Source organism: Acipenser ruthenus, chromosome 2 (assembly GCF_902713425.1).
Source record: "Acipenser ruthenus chromosome 2, fAciRut3.2 maternal haplotype, whole genome shotgun sequence".
NCBI classification, from domain to species: domain Eukaryota; kingdom Metazoa; phylum Chordata; class Actinopteri; order Acipenseriformes; family Acipenseridae; genus Acipenser; species Acipenser ruthenus.
This window is the reverse complement of record NC_081190.1, coordinates 51,235,065-51,257,660: the sequence shown is the minus strand read 5'-3', so window position 1 is coordinate 51,257,660 and position 22,596 is coordinate 51,235,065. Positions and strand designations below refer to the sequence as shown.

Sequence of the window (22,596 nt, the reverse complement as noted above, 5' to 3'; positions counted from 1 at the left end):
CCTTATTTTGTCTTTCTCAGTTTGTTTCAAGAGGGGCCTGGAAAACTCAAAGGGGGGACCTCAGTAATCAGGGCTTACTTCTCTTTTAGGTTATCCAGGTTCAAAAAGGGAGCACCTCTTTGTAGTGTAGAGCTGACACAGTAGCAGCATGATTAAACAGCTTGTTTTTCATTGGGTGTCATACCCTTGCCCTTCCACAAACACCACTGTGGCTCAAGCCAGTGCACTTTGCATATCAGAGTGCTGCTTTTGTTTATTTTTCTGCTTGTTTCAGCATTGGAAGTGCTGACTTGTTCCAACTCATCCTTGCTGCATGCTGTATATTTTAGCAAGAGGTGGGAAACGTGTGTGGTTTTATCACAATGTGCTTAACTTGGTTGTAGGTTGATGGTCTTCTATTATTTCATGCTCTCTTCTTTCTCTTTTCAGCTTGTGAGCTCATGAATCACGGAATCTTAGCACTGGTCAGCTCCATCGGCTGCATGTCAGCAGGATCTATACAGTCCTTGGCAGATGCCATGCACATCCCCCACCTCTTCATCCAGCGTGCCCCAGCCGGGACGCCCCGCTCCAGCTGCAGCATCATCCACCGTCTAACGAACGAAGACTACACTCTGTTTGTGCGTCCGCCAGTGTACCTTAATGAGGTCATTCTCAGAGTTGTTGCAGAATATGCCTGGCAAAAATTCATCATCTTTTATGACACGGAATACGGTAATCATTATTACTATTTGAAATTATTATATTTGCTATTTGCTATTAATAGTAATACTTAATTTTACTGTGACAGCCTGCATCTTACATATGCTTTTATTATATGCTTTAAAGTTTGTACTTTTACTGTTTTCCCCTACCCACCAAAGGGAGCACAGGGATTTTCTGCCTTGAGTTGTGAAAAAAGTTGTGCCTGCGAGTGACAACTGGAGAAGGAGTTGTGAATAATTCTGCAAGTGCATCTATTTGTCTTTATTTTTTAACAACTGCCAGCAATTATTATAATCTCCTTTTTAATAAAGTTGCCCCTACTCTGCTTTTGGACGCATTGTGTCATCTCATATGCAAATTCACTGCATCGGGTGTAGTCTGCTGCGATTAATTTCCTGTTTAGATTCATTTTAAATGTATTCATTTCTGCAGCCTTGTGATATTAGCATTTTCCCTGTAACTTTTTTTCAATTTCACAGACTTGTGAATATATGCAATATATTAATAACGCAAGCAGATTTGCATAAAGGTTGCATAATTTCGCAAAATCTTTGAATATCTTGGCCAGACTTGTTATGGTTCACCTAGCAATAGTTTGTCTTATGTTTCAGCATAGGGCTCATAGTCAAGCAGGAAACCTCCCAGGTTGGGCCATTGCGTCCAGTGTTCAGTAGCTTGATAAAGTCCAAATAGTGTTTTATAGAGAAATCCCATTGCTTGTTTCATTGTGTGAAAATAACAGATCTACTTGGCCCAGGGAACAGAGGTCGCCCATTGCTCTTCCTCCTGATTAGTAAGTGAGTTGCAGTGGTGAGGCAACATTCGATTCTGGCATTTGAAATTGGGTAGATAATGAAAAATAACAAGCTTATTCAAGCTTTTTCCTGTGTGTTCAAATGGGCTTGTTAGGATTGTTTGAAAATGCCTAGTTTGTTAGAATGCCTAGACAACCAATCTGAGCTCCATTTCCCAATGCCATTGTATGAATACTTCAAAAACAAACAGTTTCGATTTAATCTGAAAACAAATCCCAAAACTAACATCTGAGTCTGAGCTTTCCACATGCCCTAAAATACATATTTACAAATGTTTTACTTTGAAGCTCACAGCTGGTCTCAAATTATACCTGCCAGAGGTCCTTCTCTGTTAGATGGTTTTCAATTCCTGAAAAAAAAACTATCAATGGAAATAACAAACAGCTTATTGCTATTACTTACTGTTTCTTATAATTCCTAATTACGCCTCTCAACATTTTTGAGCAATCATTGTTTGTTCCTGTATGAAAAAGGAGCACTTAAGGCTAATTATCTTCCATACAGATAATTATCTACCTCTGTCTCATATCAACGCCTATGTTGGATGTTGGACTGTAAGTTCAGTCACAACTGTTATGTGTGATTGGCTGCTCCCTGTTAAAAAAACATATCTTAAGCCGTGTAAGATATTTTTAGTTCTAGTTCCTATTTTTATAACCAAGTCTGCTGTAACTAAATTCTAGCATGAACAGCTTCTCCTTGCCAAATTATTAGAAACGTAACTGTTTCTCTCAAATGAGGCAGCAACCTCTAAATATGAATATTATAATGAAAGGGGTTATATAATGTATACTGGTTTCTATTTTAATTCTTAACATTGTTGGATTTATTTAGCTCCACCCTAAACACCACAGGCTAAACAATTTCCTATTTTAATGATTCAAGACAGAAATATTATTATTATAGGAGGCTGTGTGGTCCAGTGGTTAAAGAAAAGGGCTAGTAACCAGAAGGTCCCCGGTTCAAATCCCGGCTCAGCCACTGACTCATTCTGTGACCCTGAGCAAGTCACTTAACCTCCTTGTGCTCCGTCTTTCGGGTGAGATGTAATTGTAAGTGACTCTGCAGTTGATGCATAGTTCACACACCCGAGTCACTGTAAGTCGCCTTGCATAAAGGCGTCTGCTAAATAAACAAATAATAATAAAATATATTTTGATCTAAATTTTGACTTCGATTGGGATATTTTACCAAAGGAATTTTGAAAAGCCTTTTAAAACACTGGGTCTAAACAAGGCACTTCTCTACATCCAGCTCAGCTGTTAGAAGAGACGGTTCACAGTCAACTCGTCTCAAAACTAGGTTGGCACAGGCACTGTGGGACCTAAGTCAGCTCGGACCACAATGAATAATAGTCAATCGGAATCATAATTTCACTAACCTTTACTTTAAAAAGACAGCAAGCATATTAAAAGTGAAACAACTTTCAAAACTGCTGCTGCTGCTGCTGATAATAATAATAATAATAATAATAATAATAATAATAATAATAATAATAATAATAATAATAATAATAATAATATTTCAGTATTTTTGGATAGTATTTTAAATATAGGAACTTTATCCATAAAATAAAGCCATAGGCTTTGGAGTGTCAAAATACTGTAAAACTTGGGGTTTTAATCATTTAATGAATAATCACCTGTGGGCTTTGATCGATTACAAATAATTGATCGATTTAATCTTGTCTACCTGAGTGCGATATGAAAAAAGGGTGTGCGTAAAATAAACCTTGAAAAATGGCGGAGGGTACTTCCAAAGACCTTGGCAAAAGGGCAACTGGAAGGTATACCCAATATATCACAATATCTCAAAATGAAGAAAAAAAGAATGCAACGTGCAACATTTGCTCATCAGTGCTTTCCTTTTCACAGCAGTGCTACACATTTATCGTATCATCTGCAAGTAAGATTTTTCTTTTTAATTAACATATTTCTTTCAAACGGTATCTGAAAATTGACAGCTGTATCATTCTTGTTCTTCAGCTAACTAAAATAAAATAGCACTCAGCTAGTTGCCTTTGTAGTCTGAAACTTGAAAGCTTATGGTATACCAAAAACAACAATTAAAACAAATTTCTTATTTTAACTGACTCACTTTGGATAACTTCACAAGTAAGCAAATATTTTCAAACTGTCAAATTACATTTAAGTAACTATATATATATATATATATATATATATATATATATATATATATATATATATATATAATAGAGGGGCTTCAGTGAGTTACAGGAAAATAATTTCATCCAGGGTTTCTGTGACATCATAAATTACGAGTAATTTATAAACTGTCACAGAAACCTGAGATGGAATTGTTTCCCTGTAACTCACTGAAGAGGCCCATCTATTGTTTTTTTTTATAATACATGGATACCCTTGTGATGCTAATATTAAGAAGACGAGGTTCAGCAGTACAGTTTTTTTTTCTTTTTTCTTTTTTTTTAAATAGTGTTTTTCAGTGCTGTACAGACGTTCTATGTCGTTATCCGTTTAGTTTCTCTAAGATACGAATGTACCATCTTTTTTATTTTTAAACTTATTCTCATTTTGTTGATCATTAATGAAAATATCTGTACAGTAGGTGTTGTCGAGTGATTGAAAACGAGACATTTTGTGGAGCCGAATGGGTCAAAGTTCAAATAAAAAAGTGATAATTCCTCTAGAGGAATTATCACTTTTTGACGTCACTACTGTGGTATTATCACTTTTTTTTTTGAATGGCTCAGGATGCAAATATAGCCTTATAGTCTTCATCCGTGTGTGTGTGTGTGTGTGTGTGTATATATATGTGTATATGTATTATATATATTAATTAAACATTAGCTGGCATTAATACGTTGTATTACTTCACTAGCAAACAGGTGTGATTAATCAATTAATTAATCAATTAATAGATCATGATTATTCGATCACTAGAAAATTAAAAGATTAAAACCCTTATGTAAAATGTGTCGGTATTACAGCAAATAGCACATTTTATAGATCTGAGAAATGATTTATTGGATAACCTTTTACCATTCCTCTATGGTAACACTAGGAATTAAATTGCAATCCAATATTGCAAATATTATCCAAGCATAGGGAAATCCAATAGGGTTATTTTAAACTCAGATGTTTTTTACAGTATTTTGACATTCAAAATGCATGCATGCATGCATGTGCATACGTACTGTTAATTTTAATCCCAAGCCCACAACACATTTATGCATCTTTATACAACACAGACCGTTAGCAGCATTGAAAGCAAATACTGTAGATGTTAGTGAACTACTTTTCATACTAAAATGGGTAGAAAAAGATAGGGATTATAATATTTTTCAATAGACTAATAAATCACATTTTAAACAAGGCTTTAATAATTGTGTTTTGATATATAGTAAACAAAACCCATGTCTTTAAAAGTGACACATACGCATTTATCTGCAGTACGGACTGCTGTGCCTGTGCCGTTCTTGCCAGTCTGCCCACAGTGAGAGGGGTGTTTTGGGAGGCTTGCTTGTACACATAAAACTTTTGATCTTTCAAATTAAAACCACCTGTGACAGGGTAGCCGTGTGGTGATGTGAGGCCAGCAGCAGGAAGAAAAACAAACAGGCAAGCACTGCGGTGCAAAGATGCCGTGGCCCTATTTAAACAAAAAGAAAATAAAATATTTTAACAAAAAAAACACAGTACCAAATAAAACAGGTACAAAAACAAATCTCAATTTTTATCTTTATTTTTACCTTCCTCTCTTGTTCTCGTTTACTCCTTTGAACAACCACCCAGAGTGCAGAGAGATGCAGGTGACCATCTCCCGATTAGCAACTAATTAATCACTTAATTCAGGAGATGACCACCTTCGACATGAGGGTTTTACAACTACTGGCAGAGGACGAGCTGCCGACCTCGCCTCTGCCAGAACACACTTAAATGAAAATAACAAAAACATACGGCTTCGCCATCATGTTTATAAATTATATAAATAATATATATATATATATATATATATACAAAAATAAATAATAATAATAACAACCAAAAACATATATACAAGCAGGACATTGCCCTGCCTCTTTTTATTAGTAAAGTGTTCATCTTTTTGTATACATACATATATATATATATATATATATATATATATATATATATATATATATTTTTTTTTTTTTTTAATTATGAAGGCTCAAAGTCAGTGGAGGGCATAACTCAAATCCAAGATGGCCCCCTGGCAGAAAATGAGCTGCATTTGGTGTGTAAAACATTTTTACATGATTAAAACACATTTTGGGGGCATTTTGATTCAGATATGTTTATAGTTCAAAAACTAAATGTAATAACCTATTCCGGATTTTGTTTGTTGAAATGTCGTTCGACCACCCTACTAAAAGAAGGCGAAAAAAAAGCAAACATGCATTGAAAGCAGCATTCACACGAGCACGACAGAAAGATCGAGATCATCACTAAGTAGTAAGTGAATTGGTCCATGCCCTATGCTTTTCTCATGAAATAAAACATAGCATTAAACTGCTTTTACTTTAAATACTCTTACTTTTCTCTATATGTTTTTTGCTGTCCTCCCCTATCCCAATATAAACTCCGATATTTACCCAGAAAACTATTAAATGACATTTTTTGCATCAATTTTCACCCACTTTTTAATATTTGTAATAAACACTGATAAATTCCCAGGATCTTTTAACAAAATAAAAAACAAAAACGAAGGGCCTTATGTATGCAGTAACCTACATTTCAGCTTTTATACAACAATTTGAAATGCGATGGATACAGTTCCTATATTTAAAATACTATCCAAGCGTACCAAAATCCAAATAGGTCTTAAAAAAAAAAAAAAAAAACTCCGACAGAGGACATGTTATTTTATTATCAACAATTTTTAATTATGCAGTGGAACACAACACATACACAGTTGTTTCACTTTTAATTTGCTTGCTGTTTTTTAAAGTAAAGTTTAGTGAAATTATGAATCTGATTGTTGTGGTCCAAGTTGACTTGCGTTCAATTTCACTTGGGTCAGAGATGACTCATGTCCGATTTCACTTATGTCTGACAGTGCTTGGGCCGACCTGGTTTTGGGACAAGTTGACTGATACACAGAAGAGACAAGCTCAGTACTGCCTAGTAAAAAGTAATAGATTACCATACAGTACCTTCAGAAGAATTAGGGTAGCTGCAGTATATTTTTTATTGATATCTTATTTATATAAACATTCATGGTAAGATTTCATGAAAATCCTTTTATATATATATATATATATATATATATATAGTACTGTGCAAAAGTTTTAGGCAGGTGTGAAAAAATGCTGTAAAGTAAGAATGCTTTCAAAAATAGACATGTTAATACTTTATATTTATCAATTAACAAAATGCAAAGTGGGTGAACAGAAGACAAATCTACATCAAATCAATATTTGGTGTGACCACCCTTTGCCTTCAAAACAGCATCAATTCTTCTAGGTACACTTGCACAGTTTTTGAAGGAACTCGGCAGGTAGGTTGGCCCAAACATCTTGGAGAACTAACCACAGTTCTTCTGTGGATTTAGGCAGCCTCAGTTGCTTCTCTCTCGTCATGTAATCCCAGACAGACTCGATGATGTTGAGATCAGGGCTCTGTGGGAGCCATACCATCACTTCCAGGACTCCTTGTTCTTCTTTACCCTGAAGATAGTTCTTAATGACTTTCGCTGTATGTTTGGGGTCGTTGTCATGCTGCAGAATAAATTTGGGGCCAATCAGATGCCTCCCTGATGGTATTGCATGATGGATAAGTATCTGCCTGTACTTCTCAGCATTGAGGAGACCATTAATTCTGACCAAATCCCCAACTCCATTTGCAGAAATGCAGCCCCAAACTTGCAAGGAACCTCCACCATGTTTCACTGTTGCCTGCAGACACTCATTCGTGTACCGCTCTCCAGCCCTTCGGCGAACAAACTGCCTTCTGCTACAGCCAAATATTTCAAATTTTGACTCATCAGTCCAGAGCACCTGCTGCCATTTTTCTGCACCCCAGTTCCTGTGTTTTCGTGCATAGTTGAGTCGCTTGGCCTTGTTTCCACGTCGGAGGTATGGCTTTTTGGCCGCAAGTCTTCCATGAAGGCCACTTCTGACCAGACTTCTCCGGACAGTAGATGGGTGTACCAGGGTCCCACTGTTTTCTGCCAATTCTGAGCTGATGGCACTGCTGGACATCTTCCGATTGCGAAGGGAAGTAAGCATGATGTGTCTTTCATCTGCTGCAGTTTCCTTGGCCGACCACTGCGTCTACGGTCCTCAACGTTGCCCGTTTCTTTGTGCTTCTTCAAAAGAGCTTGGACAGCACATCTGGAAACCCCTGTCTGCCTTGAAATTTCTGCCTGGGAGAGACCTTGCTGATGCAGTATAACTACCTTGTGTCTTGTTGCTGTGCTCAGTCTTGCCATGGTGTATGACTTTTGACAGTAAACTGTCTTCAGCAACCTCACCTTGTTAGCTGAGTTTGGCTGTTCCTCACCCAGTTTTATTCCTCCTACACAGCTGTTTCTGTTTCAGTTAATGATTGTGTTTCAACCTACATATTGAATTGATGATCATTAGCACCTGTTTGGTATAATTGTTTAATCATACACCTGACTATATGCCTACAAAATCCCTGACTTTGTGCAAGTGTACCTAGAAGAATTGATGCTGTTTTGAAGGCAAAGGGTGGTCACACCAAATATGGATTTGATTTAGATTTTTCTTCTGTTCACTCACTTTGCATTTTGTTAATTGATAAATATAATCTATTAACATGTCTATTTTTGAAAGCATTCTTACTTTACAGCATTTTTTCACACCTGCCTAAAACTTTTGCACAGTACTGTATATACATATTTGTCATGGATTTTCATAACATATGCTCTATATCTCAGAAAGCAATTGAGGAAGTGACTTCATATTTGTATGGTTATACTGTATAACCCTGCATGCCAACTGTGTTAGTGACCATGACATTAACCTCTTAAAATGCCTGCGTATTTCTTCAATTAAGCTATGCTAAATTAACACGGTTTCATTTAAAATATATTCTAATTTTTGCAGCACCGTGTATGGATTAATGTCTACACCTGTCAAACATTCAATGGGAAAATCCTATGACATTCAGTGTTCAACTGTCCTTTTATTGTCTTTCCTAGACATCCGAGGTATCCAGGATTTCTTGGACAAGGTCTCCCAACAGGGAATGGATGTCGCTCTCCAAAAAGTAGAAAACAACATCAACAAGATGATAACAGGGATGTTTACCACCATGCGAATCGAAGAACTGAACCGTTACAGGGACACACTGCGCCGGGCCATCCTCTTCATGAGCCCATCCACGGCAAAGGCTTTTATCTCTGAGGTAAGATTCAGACTTATAGTAAGTTACAGTACATGCTTGGTAATACTTACTGTACATGACCCAGTAAACATGTTTACATTCAACATTACAACATCCATTTATAGGTCCTGTAAGCAGAAAGTAAAGCTTTCCAAAATAAAATAATTTCTTATGTGTGGCCAAAATATACCCTTATTATACACTCTAATAAGTGTCTTTACCAACATGCTGTACTTTACTGGATTTTATCAATAATAAAACTAGGCCACAGAAAGTGAAACAAAGCCCATATTCCCTGCGTTGTATATCTACAAATGAGCTGTGCATGCTGTTGGTAATGGAGAGAGTAGTACTTACCCTGGCAGCAACTGCAGCAGCAAACCAATTTGTTCTGTATTATAGAGCTATGATGTTAGAAAGTAAGTTGTTCATCTCATTCTCTTTCAACTGAGATGATGATAATTTTCCATCTAGTATGTTGTAGTTACAAACCTAGACAAGGTGGTAGGACTTTGTTTTAGTAAACAATTGCATTTCATCAGTATGCATTTATGTGGTGTGCTAAGTACAGTAATCCTGTGGTTGCTATTCAGTGAAGCCAAAAGAGTGGAAATTGGAAAAGTGGGTTAACAAATATTTAACTACTGTTGGAGAGCTGCCTCGACCTATCACTTTGCCTGGCTTTCATTGCAGCCCCACTGTATACTCTGTAGAACAAACACACTATTTTATGGCTGTAGTTCAATGACGGCTCCCAAAATTCTGGGAGGCTCAACCAGGACACATGGTGTGCTGGTGGATGGGAATGGGTACATGGGTAAAACAGGAATCTCTTTCTATCGAAATGTAATTTTCCACAAAAAATGTGTAGTAGGCCCTCACTTGAGACAGACAGGTTGTCCGAAATAACAGGATGACCGGTTTAAAAAAGACAAATCACACACACATACATTTATTATGCTGAATTTATTTTAAATGTATAAATCATTGCGCTGAAATAACATTCATGTGTTCTCTGTACACATTACATTATGCAAAAATATAAATCTGTACAGTAGGCCTGTACAGTATACAGTAGTACAATCAAATTAATACAGAGTGCACTTTCTTTTTACTTTAGTCTGTGGGTTACCAGTAACACAAAATAAATCATGCTGCTCCATTGTACACATTATGATACTATAAAGTACCTTACAGTACATAGACTGGACAGACTTTACACAAATAAATATTTTTTTAAATCTACATAGAAAATTAGACTTGCTATTCTGAATTTTCATTATTGTAGTCCACATCTTGCATTTTGAATCACTGGAGTCCATCAATATGATATTTCTGAAAGCTTCTCTCCCTTTTCTCATCAAACACAGCTAGTTTAAACTCTGTACAGTGAGTTTATATGCCTGTTTTAATCATGTATTTAATTTTAGCAATTTAGTAGGCTACTTGTATCTGTTCTTAAGTTTATTTCTGTTCTGTCTTTAGTGTCAGTATAACAATTATTTTTTTCAATATTAGCAAGGGACTACTGTAATTTCCATGAAAGGTAACTTCTTGTATATTCTGCGCAATGTGAAGAGTACATTCTCAAGAAATTATTATTATTTGCGGCTGGCTGTTTGGCCTTCACAAAACACACACTTGAGTTTACATTTTGCAATTGTTCTTTGTACGTGTCTGCTCCTGTACCAGTCAGCTGGTGTTAAACCACTGAACTGTGCTTACGCTGGAAGCATGTGCTACATTCCTCAGCCAGGAAAAAAGTTCTATCAGCCCAGTAAGCGCTCAGGGCGATAAATGAAACTGGGACAATATCGTCATTTTCGCAAATGCTGGACACTGGGCAGCCTTTCTGAGACTGGGACTGTACCAGCCAGACTGGGAAGTTTGGTAGCTTTAAGTTCAATTAAAATGGTCAGGATTGTGTTAGGATTGTCTTTCCCTTTTGTTCAGGTGTTGAGGAAAATAGTGGCCCAAAGTGAGGGTAAGAATGCTGCCAAGGTGTTCAAATCTTACTGTTCAGGCAACACAGCAGCTACATGACTGAAACATTTAACTGGTTAGACTCAGGATATTGTAAAAATCTATTCTGAAGCAAAAGACAAGAACACATTTCTGATAGGAATAAAACAATTTTAATGTTATGAATCAACTTAAGGTACAGGAATTATTCCCTGAAATTGCCTTTACCCTTGCTTCAAAACATGTCCTCCTTTGTTTATAATAGAGTTAGGGGCTATTTTTCAGATTTTTTTCAAATCTAAAATATAAATGGATTATAAATCATTTTGTTTCCTATAATTAACTAAATTTATACACAGCCATCCAGAAAGAATTTCAAGTGAAACATGAATAACATTTGTACAGTTCCTATTATTGGTATACAGATTTTAAATAATTCAGATGGAATGCTTTGGGTGTGAATTATCTAGCCATCCAGTTGTGTGAAGCAGCAAGCTAAATGACATACATGCTGGGTATCTAATGTAATTCCCTCCTTACTAATTTACTTCTACATTTTTATACCATAGTGGCAGGAATGTATTCAGCTAAGGTAAGCCCTTATATTTCGCATACTTGAATTAATCAGTGCCTTATATAAAATTGGTGACATTTTGTAGGTTACCAAGAACATTGGGGACTACATTTTTTTTAATGAATTTGGAGCAAATAATTTACAGTGGTCACATCATTAGTAGAATGAGTTTTCATATATCGAATAAAAACAATGTTGAATATTCAGTATGCACTTTCCTAAACTTCACCACTTTATAAATGTTGGTAAACCTCAGGCATCCCCAGGTCCAAACCTGAGTCGTTTTCACACATTTTCTTCTCAGAAGCCTAGACAGTAAGTGATCAAAGCTTATTACTGACGCTTGGTTAAGGTTAACCTGTATGCTGTGCCACAGCTCACCCCTAACTCACAAGATATAATGGTGTCTATCTGTAGTATGTGTCAATTTAACAACCATTATGTTTTTGCAGCAAAACATCAGGCCCTTAAACCTGCACCATCCTCTAGCAAAAGCCATTTAAAACGGCTGTATCTGTTTTTTTTTTTATTTCCAGTACTCCTGTAGTCTCCCAAAGATACCTCTACCATCACAGATGCTTAGTTTTATAGTCTTTAAAAGAGCTAATTGTATGCAGTTGAGTAAGAAACCAATAAAAAATGTTATCTACATTGCAGAAATAGCAAAAATTTGATTTGTACCCTCTAGTGGCTGCTGTAACCTCACATTAGTCAACATGAAGTCACAAAGGGAATATTTGTATTAAACACTCAGATGATAGATTTAAATTGCAGGATAGTGAGGGAAAGGAAGTGTACAGTGCAGTTATAAAACAGGAAATACATGCTGTCTCATCTGATAATGTTTTCATCATCATGGCTATAGTGGGACTAGGGGCCAATAGGCTTGATGAGAGATTCCCCTGCCAGGTTGTGTGCACCTGAATCTTCACCTGAACACCCACTGCAATAGCCTCAGAAACAGACTTCCAATTCAGTCGTAGTTTTTTCTGAAAGGGACAGATGTCCAGATTTGAAACATATCTTCCAGGGGTGAGATTCAAGTAAAACAGTCTATTGCGCCACCTCCAAAATTTGTGTAAACCATTTCAGATTTTCATTATAATAGCTGTGTTAATTACTGCAATTAACCATCTGATAGCTAGACAACAAGTAACTTTCCACCATATACCAGGCATTTTAAATGAATATTCTTCTTTGAATGTCTTTTGGATTATGTCTTGTAGAGAGAGCCTGCCCATATCAGTTTTTTTGTAGCTGGAAACTCATCCAACACTTCGGGGTGTTGATAGCTGAAGTCTGGTGCCACTTTGCTCTAAAGGACCAAACTATACCACCCAGAGAGAATCTGGCATCTGTTCTGCACTGCATGTCCTCATTGAACCTCCAGTGTATGTCAAACAGTAAATTCAAAGGGTGTGATTAGGAACTTATCTGTGTTTATTATAAAAGTAAGTCAGGTTAAAAATTGGTGTATGTGTAAATATTGGGGTAGTACTCATTTTGTTGTGAATAGTAACTGTCTGATTGACTACAGAAAGCTTGTGAATTTAACCTGTATCAATACTAAAGTACTTCAAACAGCCTTGTATTGAACTGAACCGAATATATTATTTTCATAATACTGTATATCTACTGAAAATGAATTATGGATTTATTGATAAAAATCAGTAAATGGGCAGATTTCTGGTGAAAATTGGTAAAAGCCATGTAGCGTATGTAAAACCCAATAAGTTTTCAGTCCAAAACTGGTTCTTATTATTATATTTATTATTAAAGGAGGAGGTTAAGTGACTTGCTCAGGGTCACACAATGAGTCAGTGGCTGAGATGGTTACAAGCCCTTTTCTTTAACCACTGGACCACACAGACTCCTATCTGTGTGGATTAAAAGAAGAAAAAGGGAAAGTTGCACACTATTAAGGATATGAGAAAAATCTCAGGACTGTAAACCTTTTTCCTGTATGCTGAAATAATCTGAAGTACTCTTTTATTTAGAGAGGTCCTTGAATTGTGGCAGGGTGTCAAGTGACTCATTCTTTAGATGAAACATAAAACTTTTGTAATGGATACTTCACTCAGATTGCAAATGACTAACAGATTGTACATACAATGACTGACATTCACAAGACAAGCTCACGACTGACCACCTAATACTACTGCTCCCTCCTAAGGAAAGACACGGCATTAAATAATAATTAATTGGGGGCTCCCGAGTGGCGCATCCGGTAAAGGCACTCCGTGTGGAGTGCAGGAATGCCACCTATAGCCTGGAGATCGCCAGTTCGAGTCCAGGGTATTCCACTGCCGACCATGGACAGGAGTTCCCAGTTGGCCGAGCGCCACCTGGGTGGGGAGGGCTTAGGTCGGCCAGGGTGTCCTCGGCACACCGCGCACCAGTGACCCCTGTAGACTGGCTGGGCACCTGCCTGTAAGTTTCCCAGAGCTGCATGGTCCTCCGACACTGTAGCTCTGAGGTGGCTGCATGCCGGGCCTGCAGAGTGAAAAGAAGCGTACAGCTGACGGCACATGTTTCAGAGGACGCGTGTATCCATCTTCATCTCTCCCGAGTCAGCAGTGAGCCGGGTTGAAATAAAAAATGAGAAAAGAATAATTGGCAATTCCAAATAAAACTAGATGGTAACTTTACAAGTAAAGTTGTGGGGCTTGCTTTATTGGGAAAGTGGTCAAAGTAGCTGATTTGTGTCAAAAGTCACAGTTTACTAATTGTCTCATGCTTAGAATGTGCTAGAATTTAAAATTTCTCAAAGTTTTATGACAGTTAATTCAACAGTGGGAAGTAGCCTACTGAAAGAAGTTGATGCGGTTACTAAAACAGGTGTCCTTCTTGATTGGTAAAAGTTATTTCTGTTTTGATTTCATATTTGAGTAGCAGAGAAGTAGAGGAAGATGTCATAACCTCTAACTTTTTGTCTAGCTTGTTGGGAAAGTGGTCAAAATTTCAGTTGTTTATAAAAAGTTAGAGAAAATGTAGTTGATGCGGTTACTAAAACAGCTGTACCTCTTGATTGGTAAAAGTTATTTCTGTTTTGATTTCAGATTTAAATAGCAGAGGAGTAGAGGATGATTCCATATGCTCTAACATTTTGTCTTACTTGTTGGGAAAGTGGTCAAAGTAGCTGATTTGTGTCAAAAGTTACATCGTTTACAGTAAATAGAATGTTGGAAGTCTGGGAGTTTTTAAACAATGGGGAGCTTTAGAATGTTGAAAAAAGTCCCATTAAAGTGAATGAAGATGGACAAAAAAGGACAAAAAGCTTAATAGTTTAAAAAGTATAAAATATATCAAAAAGTTGTATACAAGCACACTATTCCAGACCGGTCTACACGTTTTAAGTTTGAACAGTGTTTCTAGCTTAAACAGTGTAAGAGGAGTAGCGTGCGAAAGAATAAGAAGAAGAAGAAGTAGAAGAAGAAGAATACTTAATTGATTAAGTATTCAATAACTGGTTACACCTGGAATCATTTTATACAAAAATAAACTCTATCATTTAATGTTTCCTTTCATTCAATTTATGTTTAGCAAACTCCTTGGCAAACTCGTTGATCCGATCTTTAGGGGTGATTGTTATTGTTTTCGGTATCTTTGAACAGCTCTGGATACTGACTGAAATAAACTGAAGCCTCATTCAACAATGAACTTGAATACCGTAAGCAGTTTTATTAGACAGGTATGTTTACATAAATTTAAAGCAAAGTTGCCTGTGTTAATGATTATATATGGTACGTGTTTTGATTTAGTTATTATCAAACAAACAAAAAAAGCCTTGCATGTTTTTTGCCCCTCCCCAAATGTAAAACAAAAAAAATCTCTGACATCATAGAAAATCCATGTTTTTCCGTGTATCATAGAAAATTTGCATTTTTCCTTGTTATTCCACAGCAAACAGATTGCAAGGATACCTGCTACTGAGCTACAAAATCAAATTGGTAAAGTGATACGAAAAGGCGTCTGCTTTGCATTCATAAATATGTAAAGGCCAGCCCTGGTCCTGGATTAAATCAACAGTACAAAGGTCACTCTTGAAGGATCAGGACTTAAAGGATGTGTTGCAGCAAGAATACCTCTGTTAAGAAAGGGGAACAAGACTAAAAGGCTAACATATGCACACGAACACAGAACGTGGACTATGGAACAATAGTCAAAGGTGCTTTGTACTGTTGTGACAACAACACCTGTTAATGTATTTAAAGACTGTCTTAAAGATAAAAAAAAATATGATCTTACACAGATCCAATAATAATAATTTTCTACTGTTATACTAGAATATTCAAAAAAGAATATAAACTCCTAGGCTAATACAAAGTATATCATAACATTATCCTGAACAGTATGTTGTTTACAACATCCAGTTCATGTCAAGCAGATCAGCTGGTTCCAGCAAGATTCAAATTCCCTTTTCTTTTCCAACTCTGAGTAGCTCTCAGATAAGGGAGGCCCATGTCTTAAGTCTGGCCAGTTTCCAAGAACTAATAAGCAAAGACACATATAACAAATGCACACAGACATGCTTTTCTCTAACATTAGATAATTGCCTGCTCTCCATTCTCTGCAATATTTTTTCTGCTGGCTCCATATCCTTTAAAACACAGCACAGAACTATTACAATATTGTACCATTGTTGCAGTTTCACAAATGTTCAATTTGTATCCCAAAGATCGTCCTGCTTCCAGCAGGAGTGACAGTTTTGGGTCAGGCTGTGCTTTAGTGAGTCTGTCAAAGCCACCACATGATCCCCTATCCATTTCTGCACATCACAGGTGTGGGTGACAGTCTTTAAAAGCCTGATACCTACAAAAATCTTAAACCTTGTTATCGGGGCTTCCATCTTTGTATTATGATCTCCATCATTAGTGGGGAAACTCCAAAGAAATTAAGTTGGTTCTATCAAAAGGCCATGCATCTCTCACACCTTGCACAAGGGGGGAAGGATTTTAGAGTCACACGTGACACGTGACCACCGAGATATCAAAAGCCCCAGCAGTCTTGGCGTATCTTTTGGTCAGTAGCTTATTGTGAAAGGTGGAGGTGTCTTGCATTGATCGAAAATGAGCAATCAACAGACAGCACTCAGCAGGGGACAGGCAGAGGCAACATTATTATTATTATTTATTTCTTAGCAGACGCCCTTATCCAGGGCGACTTACAATTGTTACAAGATATCACATTATTTTTACATACAATTACCCATTTATACAGTTGGGTTTTTACTGGAGCAATCTAGGTAAAGTACCTTGCTCAAGGGTACAACAGCAGTGTCCAGCACTGGGGATTGAACCCACAACCCTCCGGTCAAGAGTCCAGAGCCCTAACCACTACTCCACACTGCTGCACATAAAGTGAAACTGCACTGCTTTATCTTTAAATTTTAACAAGTATTCCTTGTCTGATGTAAAAAAAAAAAAGAAAATAAGCCCTTTTCCTTTCTCCTTTTAATGCATATATATTAAGTCATGTTGTGCAATGGCATATTTTTTTTTTTGTTCTGCTTACTCGAGAAATATTGATTGATGAGATGTAGCCTCAATTCTCTTCCTTGTCGGCCTTGCCACCCTGCAGAGCAGTCTCCATGGATTGGCGTGACAGTGCAATGTGAGTACAATCAATAGCACCCATCACATTGGGAAAGCCAGCAACCTGGTAGAAGCCCACTTTCACATCCTGTGAACCTGTCCTCCTTGCGGGAAATTTAATATAATTCCTTGTGAGCTTTGGCAGGGCTTGTTTTGTAGGTTGTTAATTGCAGTTAAAGCTGAATGACATTGTTTAAAATAAATATAATGCTGTAAAGCAGGGGTGTCAACAATGTTTGGCGGCCCGCCCATTAATTTCTGAAATTGCATTGATGTATCGTTTTGGAATTCTTCTTTAAAACAACCGCCTCTTTAATATAACATGTGTATTCAACATGTGCAGTCTGCATTGTATGAGTGACATTCCCATTAAGCCAATCACAGCTCACAGAGGTAGTGAAAGCTGGAAGCTGCTAGAGACTGGAATATGCTGGCAGATGTTGGTCAACGGCTTATTTTTCCACCTGAGATTGCCACCACTAACCTTCGACCAGATATTGTCTTGTGGTCTGGATCAGCACGCCTTGTTCACCTGGTAGAGTTAACAGTGCCATGGGAGGATGCTGTAGATGAGGCGTATGAGAGGAAGAAACTGCGGTATGCTCAACTAGCCACTGAAGCGGAACAGCGAGGATGGAGAGTTCGGGTTTACCCAGTGGAAGTGGGTTGTCGAGGATTTGTGGCACACTCTACAACCCGGTTTCTCAGAGACGTCGGATTCAGTGGCCAAGAGTTGCGTCGCACAGTGAAGAACTTATCTGAAGCAGCAGAGAGGAGCAGCAACTGGCTGTGGTTGAGACGGAAAGATTCTGGCTGGGGACAGGTAAGTAAGCTGGGCTGAGTTGAGTGGGGGACGGAGGGGGGTGATGCTGGGACGCCAGAATCACCGTCGAGCCCTCTTGAGGTGTCGTCGGCTAGTCGACGAAACACTGAGGATGGAAGGTGCCCACTTGAAAACCCCAGAGATGTACCCTACGTAGCTCAATCCAGACGGTTGTCATGCTGATGCGCTGGGGAGGCTGCACTTTGGTTGATCCCCGGAGCCAGCATCGCAGCCGTTGTGTGTGCTGATGCGCCAGGGAGGCAAAATAAGCTGATCCCTGGAGCCAGCATTACACTTCAGCCATTAACACCAGACAGAAGGATATCTACATCATCATATGGAAGGAAACGTAAATGGAGGGAGACACATATGGATCACATTAGTTTACTGTAAAGCTACGTCTTAGTTGGTGCTTATCTTGGCGAGAGCCGAGTTCAAATCAGCATGAAGTTTTAACATCTACTCTCGTGTAATGGAAATCATGTCAATCAAATAGCACACAGGATCCATTTCCTCACACACACGTGTAACAGCACAGCACACATCATTTTGATTAGGACAGCGAAGCAAAGGCTTGTTTAAACTATTTATTTTACTTTGTGTAAAATTTTAAAATCAGAAGCTAAAACGTAGTTGGAGATGTCACGGAAGCAAAAGGTGGAGGCGAAACACAGAAGATTCCAAAATCAGTCATATGATTCATTTTTCACTGAATAATTGATGGCAAGGCAATATGTCTGATTTGCAGTGCAACGGTCGCAGTTATGAAAGATTATAACATACAACATCACTATGACATGCGGCACAAAGCAACATATTTTGAGTTTACTGGAAATGAAAGAAGCTATGGAGTCTCGACAAAAGATTTTTCTGAAAATGAAAAGAAAAAGTGCTGTGGTTGCCAGTTTTATTGTTAGCAAAGAGATTGCATTTGCTGCCAAACCTTTTTCAGATGATGTAGTATGCCCTGAAATATTTTATTTTTTTTCTAACGTCAATCTGTCTCGTAACACGGTTGCTAAGCCTATTACCGAAATGGCAGGGAATATTAACGTTAATGTTATTGAAGAGCTTTTAAGTTTAAGCACGGACAGCACAGCCACAGGAAATGACTTTTTTAAACTTCAAGAAGCCATGGAAAGTGCAGAATTCCCTTGAAGAAACTAACTGAGATTACAACAGATAGTGCACCATGACTGGGCAAAAGAGTGGACTGGCTAACACAGTGCTGGAACAAATGAAAGAAAGAAATGCAGAAGTACCAATTGTTACCCTGGATTCTAGATCAACAGGCATTATGTGGAAAAGTTACAGAATTAGAACACGTAATAAGCTTTCAAGTGTGCGAGAAAAGAAGTCAAGAGTCCAGACAAGTCATAAAAGGAACATTCATAGTGGTACTGTTTACTGAATCACATTTTCACAGCTTGCCAGTATCTTTTTTTCAGTGCTGTTAAAAAAGTTATATTTTGTAATATAAGTTAAATATTGAGACTTAGCATCATATACTCTGACATCTTTTATTTTTTACTGTTTGAGATTTCCATTCTATTACATTTGTGATATTCATTTTTTTGTCAGTGTTATAGGAAAGCTGCTTCTAATTATATCTGCTTATTTTTGTATTATAAAATAGATTAAGTAATATGTTGATAAATTGATTGAAACCGTGTCTGCATACTTTTTGCTGACTAGGAATCGTGCAGTGGGGGTAATGTGTGTTTTGTGTAAAGTAGTATATTGGCCTACCTATAATTTCTATTTAGACATTTTCAGGTACATTACATTTAAAAAAAAAATTATGGTGCGGCCCACCAAGTGAACAGTCTTAACTTAAATGACCCTTGCTAGTAAATCAGTGAATCAAACAAACAAATCTGTTGAATTGATTCACTAAACTGAATGAACTGAGTCAGTAAAAAGAATCGAACTGCACATCACTAATTTTCAGCCCAGAAAAAGAGGTTTAAATAGCGTGCCTATCAGTGGTCAAAGTCAGGTTTCCAAATGAAATCATTATCGCTCACTTTAATGTGCACACTACAATTATCACCCTTTGGTAAATACAGTGTGTGAATAAAGCTCATCTCATTATTCAAAGCAGGGGTGCCTTATTTAACTACATTATTATACATTACCATACACATCACATATTCATTATGATTACCATAGTGTGGCACAATAAAATTAGTATGCGCCATAATATGCCCACTGTTGTGCACGATATTGAATAAAATTGCAATAGTCAATACGGAAATCATGAACACTAATTTAAATTATCGGCACCATAAAGTTTTGCACCCTTTCGTAAATGAGGCCCAGAGTGTGCAGTTGGTCTTCACCCACGTGATTTCTTCAAAGCATTTCACATGCACTGAACTGGATGGTAGAGCCTGATTAACAGTGTTGTTTATTTACTGATCTCATAGAATTAGTAAAAACCATATAAGATCAACTTGTATTTCAAATGACATCTTCTTCAGTGTAATACAATGACACAGTGGCTAGTCTTGAAAGAACCTAAACACATTCATCTTGTGTGGCAAAGTGGTAGATTGGTAGCAGGTGTATATCAGGTGCAGTGCGGATGCAGTAATTCCAAGAACAAACAGACAACAAAGTACGGGTGAAATGATGGTTTTAATGATTATAAATCCAAATGTCTGATGACCAGCCAGAAAACAATAATGAGCTGGCAATACACAGCAATGTGTATTGCACAGTAAATAAAAAGGGTTGCAATCCCGCAAACAATAAACACGGTACAAAACACACACAATTAGACACACACAATCACAGGTCCAAAGTGAGTGCTCTCAGTGCTTGTGGTGAAGTACAATATATTATGTGCTATTGGTGAAAACAAGTGCTGTGGTGATCCGGCTTTGTGCTGGCCCCTGGCGACAGCTCCGGATTTGTATTTAGCCATCTAGTGCTACTTAACAAAAACACAGACAGTTACTAAACAGAAAATGCAAACAAAACACTCACAAACTCTTTTCTCTTTATTTTATTTTGGGGATATCTCCCGGTCCTTCCAATCTCCTCGTAGCTCTGAAACCCAAGCAAAGGAAAAGATTTACAATTCTCTGGCCCCTTTTATACAATTATGCATGACCCCTTGGTAAACAATTGCAGCTGACTCTATTGCATGCAGCTGCTACCTCGTTTACCTTCAAGGTCAATACGTTCCTGCAACAGAGTCTTGCCTTTTTCCAGGCTGACCTCCCTCCCGACCCAGGGAATGAACTGTGAGGACAACCTGTCCAAAGCCTTTCCCTTTCGCTACTTAGTGCCCTCACAGGTCGAGAGGGAGATTTACAACCAGAATTCATTATATTTCCGTCACACTGTGGCACAAATGTTTTGAGTTAATCAAATCAATCAATTGTTTCTCAACATTTTTTAATTTCATCTTGTAAGTGAAAGATATTCATATTTTAATAAAATAATATTATAGATTTAATTTATTGTTTCTTGTGTGAATAATGATATTAAAGTAGTAAATAATGTGTTCATTATAGTGAAAATACTGTAATATGAAAACCCCAGGTCTGTACTGCACGCTGTCCTTTTTTTGGGACACAAACATTAAAAAAAAAAAATCATTCAAATTAGGATATATAAACACATATTGATCATAAAAGAAAGTTATGCAGTAAAGGGTTAAACCCTTGCATCCTAAGATGTCATATGTCATAACACATACTGTAAGCATTATCTTAACATTAAATAAATGAAACTGACACAACAGAAAAGATGAAGTATAATAGTGTGTGACAGGAATGGCTGAGTGGTCTGACGTCACGGCAGAAGAAGGGACAACAAAAACAAAAAGGTATTGTGCAGTGGCGCGGGCGCCGTTTTATTTAATGAATCCAAAAAAATAAATAAAATAAATAAAATATTCAAACAGAAAACACTCGCTCACAGAGCAAAATAAATAATTAAACAAAAAGAAATCACTAACACAAAAACACAGGTCAGGCTGGGCAGATCGCCGTCACTGTTCCTGTTTACTGTTAAATTTCAATTTCTCTCCTCTCGTTCTCCCGTTCCTCCTGTCAAACACCCACACAAAACACCCACCACGATCTAAAGAGCTGCAGGCTTTTTATAACAGGTGACCATCTCCCGATTAGCAACAAATTAAACCACTTAATTCATTCGGGAGATGGCCACCTTCTGCACGAGTTTTAATTAATTACTCCTGGCAGAGGACGAGCACTGATCTCGCCTCTGCCAGGACACGTTTTAAAAAATAAACAAAACACGGCGCTACGCCGTCATAAATATAATACAATAAAACTAAATAAATAATACAAAACACTCTGCACAGGGGCAGAGGGGGAGACCCCGATCTAAAAATAAATAAACAATGTACAGGGCTGCTCGCCCTGTTACATATCCCCCTCCTTGTGCAAAGCACACATGGCCCCAACGGCCACCTCCCCCCTCAGTCTCAATGTCCTGGGAGAGGGGGAAGCAAGTTGCTTCTGGGGGGTGGCCATGGTGGAATCTCCAGCACCCCCCAATTCTTTGTGGCCGACAGCTCCCTCTTCCGGGGCTCCCTCCACACTCTGTCCTGCCGCGAAATTGCGGCTGGGGGAGCTGGTCTCCTGACCTTCCCCCTCCTCTTCATGGCCAGCAGTTCCCCTCCGTGGGGCTCTGACCACCCAAACTCCTGCCGCGAAAGTGCGGCTGGGGGAGCTGGTCTCCTGACCTCCCCCTCTTTCTTGATGGTCGGCAGCTCCCCTCCGTGGGGCTCCGA

At 37.9% G+C, this 22,596-nt stretch overlaps 1 protein-coding gene across 2 annotated transcripts in view; it reads left to right on the top strand.

The window, feature by feature from the left end:
- The window catches only part of LOC117409029 (glutamate receptor ionotropic, delta-2), a 612,251-nt gene that overhangs the window by 293,440 nt on the left and 296,215 nt on the right, over positions 1-22,596 (top strand). For both annotated transcript variants that reach the window (XM_058996844.1, XM_034014543.3), the window contains exons 3-4: positions 430-714; positions 8,688-8,893. In XM_058996844.1, coding sequence (XP_058852827.1) covers positions 430-714; positions 8,688-8,893 — 491 coding nt within the window. The remainder of the gene's footprint in view (positions 1-429; positions 715-8,687; positions 8,894-22,596) is intronic.